At 29.6% G+C, this 3,651-nt stretch overlaps 1 protein-coding gene across 1 annotated transcript; it reads right to left on the reverse strand.

The window, feature by feature from the left end:
• Positions 1-635: 635 nt before the first annotated feature.
• Positions 636-2,502, reverse strand: LOC134836677 (uncharacterized). The gene is made up of 3 exons (XM_063851854.1): positions 2,386-2,502; positions 1,691-2,330; positions 636-1,032 (listed from the first exon to the last, which is right to left on the reverse strand). Exons 1-3 carry the CDS (start codon positions 2,437-2,439, stop codon positions 671-673), a joined length of 1,056 nt encoding a protein of 351 aa, XP_063707924.1. The 5' UTR covers positions 2,440-2,502; the 3' UTR covers positions 636-670.
• Between the last annotated feature and the right edge of the window lie 1,149 nt (positions 2,503-3,651).

Here is a 3,651-nt window from a genome sequence, read left to right on the forward strand (position 1 = left end):
GTAAAGCACGACGTCAAAATTCACAAGCGACGCGCTCATTGTGACGATCTCGACTACATTTGCAAAATCTGCGGAGCTCCCTTCCGAACGTGGAATTACCGAAGATATCACGAAGAAACTGTGCATGGTCTCGTCAAAGTCAAGCAACAACCTCAAAAGAAACGAAATTTGCCTGCTGGAGAGACGATAAATGTTCAAATCGAACCAAGTATCAACACTGCGCCAACAAATGAGACAAATTTCGGTTCACTCGACGCAACGATCGCTTCAAATAATTCTTTTAATGAAATCGCTTCGAACGTTTTTTCGTAAGTTTTTTGAAAAAAAATATTTGAAATTGTTCTAAATTTTATTATTTTTTTTAGTGAAACCGGAAAACACGACTGCCAATATTGCGGCAAACAATTCGACGACTACAAACGATGGCAAAGTCACGAATATTACCACAAAAAAGTCAATTCGGATCTTTCGTGTCCCACGTGTGGCATCAAATGCAAAACTGTCTACTACTTAAAAACGCATTCAGAAAAGTGTCAAGCTGAAAAATCGCAAATTACACAAAATTTTCAAGAAATCCCAATTGTCGTTGTGCCGCCGCAAGCAGTTTTGTGTTCTTATGGAGCAAATATTCAAATAAAATAAAAAAAATTCACTTAAAAATGATTTTTTTTTACAGATCGTTCATCTCGAGAGATGCTAAATGTTGCTTCGTTAGAATACATTTTGTCATGATGCAGTTGCAGGGCATCGGATGTTCCTCTTTTTCGGGATCCAACATCTCCAAATGGAGATTGTAGCGTCTTGTTGACTCCAAGCTGCGGGAAATTTTCAGTTGAACTGCGATTGGGACTCCGGGTTCTTCGATGGTTTGCGTTGCTTCGTCCGGAAATTCGATAATTGTTTGTTTCCAATGCGTTGGAGGGTCTTTGGGACCCGTGGGAAGAGCAATGGGCTCGTCAGATGAGGTTTCATTGGGAAATATTACGTCCCACCAAATGCAAAAGCCTCGAAGTTCGCCAGATTTTTGAGCAACTACGAAAAAAAAAATTAATAAAATTATTTATTTGAATTTTTTTTAATTTTTTCTAAATTTTTTGTCAACTAAATAAAAAAAAATTGAAATTTTTATCGTTTTCGGGTTTTAAAATTAAATTAAATAATTTTTAATAAAAAAAATTAAATAAATTGATAAAAAATTTTTAAAATTAATTTTAAATAAATTCAATTTAATTTTTAATAATTTTAATTAATTCATAAAATAATTAAAAAAGGATAAAAAATTTAAAAAAATATTTTTTAAAAATTAATTTTATGAAATAATTAAAATAAAATATATATTGCATGAAATTAAAAAAAAAATAATTTTTTAAATTATTATTTTTTCAGAAAATTAATTATAATTAATTACAATTAAAAAATTAAATTGAAAAATTAAATTAAAAAATTAAAATTAAATTAAATTTATTAAAATAATTTTTTTAATTTTCATGCAATAAAATTTTTCATTTCAATTTTTTAATGAAATTAATTTCAAAAATATTTTTTATGCATTTTTTAATTATTTTATGAATTAATTAAAATTATTAAAAATTAAATTAAAATTATTTAAAATTATTTTTAAAAATTTTTAATCAATTCATCAATGGCAAAAAATTTGGAATAAATAAAAAACAAAAAAAAAAAAACTCACCGAAAACCTCTTTAATGTCAAATTCCTTCAAATCTTCCACTGAAGTCTCCTTCAAATCGATCCAAGCAACAACACTTCCTTCGTGCAACAAATTTTCCTCCTTCAAAACCTCAACTTGGGGCTTCTGACTCTTCTGCGTTCGCAATTCTTTCGCAAAAGTTCTTAAATCGAGTCCTTCAAAAGGCCCATCAAACCTATTCGGGAGCATTATCGGAGCGCAATATAACGACGCTGACGTCGGAAACATCAATCCATCACTTTTTAGGAATTTATCGCGAGCAAAAATCACCGAATCCAACATTGATTCGTGCAGCAGATAAAATCCCATCCATTCACTCACGATGATATCAACTCCGTCAACGTCATTTGGCAACTCGAAACTCTCAACTTGCCCATGAAACACCGAAATTACTGATTCCAACTTGTTGTCGGCGATAATTTTCTCCGATAATCGCGCCGTGTTGGAAGCTTCGACAGCGAAAACCTTTTTAGCGCCGGCTTTTGCGCAAAACATTGAAAGAATTCCGGTGCCTGAACCGACATCCATTACTATTTTGTCCTTGAATAAGGAGGAACAAGCTTCGATTGCTTTTCGGTACGTTTGAGTTCGAGCATCGTCCAACAACATTAACTCGTGAATCTGAAAAATTGAGGTTTTTATGAAGTTTTTGATACGGATTTGATGGAAAAGTTACCTCCAAGTCTTCGTAACTCGTAAAATAGTCTTGATTTATTGTATCAACGTCCATTTTTAGTGAATTATTTCCGTAAAATTTCGATTTGTTTACTTCGTGCACATGTGTTTATTTTGGTTAGGCTGTTACAATTTTTTCTTTAATTTTTCGTTTTTTCCCCAAATATAAAAAATAAATTTTCATTTAATTTCAATTTTTCGTTTTTTCCCCAGTTTTTGACAATGATTTAAAAAAAAATTTTCATTTAATTTCAATTTTTGGCAGTTTTAAGTTATAAAATGATTAAAAATGATAATTTAGAGCCCTCTGACAAATTTCTATCCATTTGGAGCAAGATTTGACAAAAATGGCTTTGACACAGTTTTTGACACAGTTTTTTTGCTCTTGATTTAGTTTTTAAAACAAAACTATGTCAAAGAAAAAAATTTTTTTCAGTTTCAATTTTTTGGCAGTTTTGAGTTATAAAATGATTAAAAATGATAAATTAGAGCCCTCTGACAAATTTCAATCCATTTGGAGCAAGATTTGACAAAAATTGCTTTGACACAGTTTTTGACACAGTTTTTTTGCTCTTGATTTAGTTTTTAAAACAAAACTATGTCAAAGAAAAATTTTTTTTTTCAGTTTCAATTTTTTGGCAGTTTTGAGTTATAAAATGATTAAAAATGATAAATTAGAGCCCTCTGACAAATTTCTATCCATTTGGAGCAAAATTTGACAAAATAGCTTTGACACAGTTTTTGACACAGTTTTTTTGCTCTTGATTTAGTTTTTAAAACAAAACTATGTCAAAGAAAATTTTTTTTTTCAGTTTCAATTTTTTGGCAGTTTTGAGTTATAAAATGATTAAAAATGATAAATTAGAGCCCTCTGACAAATTTCTATCCATTTGGAGCAAGATTTGACAAAAATAGCTTTGACACAGTTTTTGACACAGTTTTTTTGCTCTTGATTTAGTTTTTAAAACAAAACTATGTCAAAGAAAAAAATTTTTTTCAGTTTCAATTTTTTGGCAGTTTTGAGTTATAAAATGATTAAAAATGATAAATTAGAGCCTTTTGACAAATTCCTATCCATTTGGAGCAAGATTTGACAAAATAGCTTTGACACAGTTTTTGACACAGTTTTTTTGCTCTTGATTTAGTTTTTAAAACAAAACTATGTCAAAGAAAAATTTTTTTTTTCAGTTTCAATTTTTTGGCAGTTTTGAGTTATAAAATGATTAAAAATGATAAATTAGAGCCCTCTGACAAATTTCAATCCATT

Source organism: Culicoides brevitarsis, unplaced genomic scaffold, assembly GCF_036172545.1.
Source record: "Culicoides brevitarsis isolate CSIRO-B50_1 unplaced genomic scaffold, AGI_CSIRO_Cbre_v1 contig_133, whole genome shotgun sequence".
Classification (NCBI taxonomy): domain Eukaryota; kingdom Metazoa; phylum Arthropoda; class Insecta; order Diptera; family Ceratopogonidae; genus Culicoides; species Culicoides brevitarsis.